Below are 1,901 nucleotides of genomic sequence, written 5' to 3' on the forward strand. Positions count from 1 at the left end.
CGCTAACTAGCTAGCGCTAGTGCACTACAACATTTCAGCCTCCTACAGTTCCCTTCATTCCCTATGCCTTAAACAGGCTTAAAATTTTTATTATAATTTAATCAGCCTTGTGAAGAGGTGCATTTTGATACCATTGATGTCCAATAGCTTTTATAGTAATGGCTGGATGTTTTTCAATCGCATATCTGTTCGACATATATGCCTTCACTCGGGCCTCAAAAAAGCAGAGAAATGTTGATGTGACGTCCAAGCCTGTGGTCGCAATGCCGCCTCCATGCAAGCCCTCAGTCACTGATCCGAGTTAGTTACTTACTGATTTGGTAGTTAGCGAATTGTTTTATATAGTCAGGTTACCTAAAAGATAATTATAAAGGTAACTGCCTATAATTAGGATACGGAAGAAACATTACGCTATATTAATATCATTTAACAATGAAACGTCTATTGAGATCAGCCAACATCTTGTTGTTGCTTAATTGCAATACACAAACTGATAAACAAAAAACTCAGACCAAAGGCCACCAGTGAGGTGCCGGCTAGATTAACTTAACCAAAATAAAAGAAGGGGGAAAGATTAAAAGAATCCATGATCATAATCCAAGGTATGGTTATGAGTGTAATTTGATGCATCCATAAATGGCTTGATGTCATAGTTATCAAAAATCCCAACACCATTTGCAATGAAAGAGGAACAAATACTATTCTGATGAGTGGTTACATTCTTGTTCAAGTGTTCCATTGAATCCTTTAAATGCTCAAGCTCATGTAAAGCAAGTTTACTTATAGGGGCTTCCCACCAATATTCGTTTTGCTTAGTTTTCCTCATTTGATCAAGTGTTTCTCCCTTTTTCTTCTCAACTTCAAGCTGAGCAAGAATTTGAGTGAGTTTCAAGTTGAGGTCAAGGATATTGACATGTCGTTGACCCTCGACGAAATGAAGTCGATTGGAGATTATTGGATGAGGATTTCTTGAAAGAAACCTATCAATAATGGACTCAACATTAGGGTGGCCAAAGGAGTAAACATTTTTTGCAGGGGAGAAAACTATAATGGCGATTTCAACTCCACACAGTGTACATAGTTCACTAGCTTTCTTGAAAAGTCCTGAACGATGTTTGGAGAAGGTAACTTGGAGGTGATTCTTCATCTCTATTTTTGCAATTTTTATCTTTTTCCTTCCCATGCTAGGCTGTTTTGCCATGTCTAGAACTATAAAAACGAAGACAATTGTTCTTACAAAAGAATTCCAGAGACCAATTGTGTGGATTGAGTGTAAACATGTACTACTATTTAAAGGGGATTTGGAGTTTAATCAAGTTTTTGCTACTATGTTATTTTTACATAACTCATTTATGTATTGATTTGGGAGTTATAATATCTTAGCGTCTTAATGCATGGATAAAGGGAAACTGAATGCACCTTAGTTGGCATATTATCATGTAATAATCAATATTCCTCGTAGAAGTCAACAATATATTATAAATATTTTCCTCATATGAGTCAATAATTTATTCTATATATCCCATAATCAATACTTACAGCTTGAGCATTTGTATTTAGCAATTGTCAACCCTTTTATTAGTTGCTCCTAATGGAGCTAGTGAGGTTAATGATGATAATCAAGAGGAGCGAATAACCTCTCAAAAATAAATGATTATTGTTTACCCGCAAAACGGTACAGTTAAATTTGTTCGTGATTTCTAGACAAGTAAATTAATTTGATCTAAAAAGTAACACAATAAGTGATGAAATATAAAATACTTAGCCTTATAATGCAGATGAAATGACAGAGCTGACGAGTCCGGGAACAGAGTTTCCGGGCACAATAATGATGAGATCAAAAAGCGAGAAAGCAGAATAGTACTTAAATTCTGTATAGAATGTAGTACAAGTTAGCCAAA

At 35.3% G+C, this 1,901-nt stretch overlaps 1 protein-coding gene across 1 annotated transcript; it reads right to left on the reverse strand.

The window, feature by feature from the left end:
- Positions 1–574: 574 nt before the first annotated feature.
- Positions 575–1,201, reverse strand: LOC138899719 (agamous-like MADS-box protein AGL62). Its single transcript, XM_070186409.1, has one exon. It carries the CDS (start codon positions 1,199–1,201, stop codon positions 575–577), a length of 627 nt encoding a protein of 208 aa, XP_070042510.1.
- Positions 1,202–1,901: the final 700 nt, after the last annotated feature.

Source organism: Nicotiana tomentosiformis, chromosome 10 (genome assembly GCF_000390325.3).
Source record: "Nicotiana tomentosiformis chromosome 10, ASM39032v3, whole genome shotgun sequence".
In the NCBI taxonomy this organism is placed as follows: Eukaryota; Viridiplantae; Streptophyta; class Magnoliopsida; order Solanales; family Solanaceae; genus Nicotiana; species Nicotiana tomentosiformis.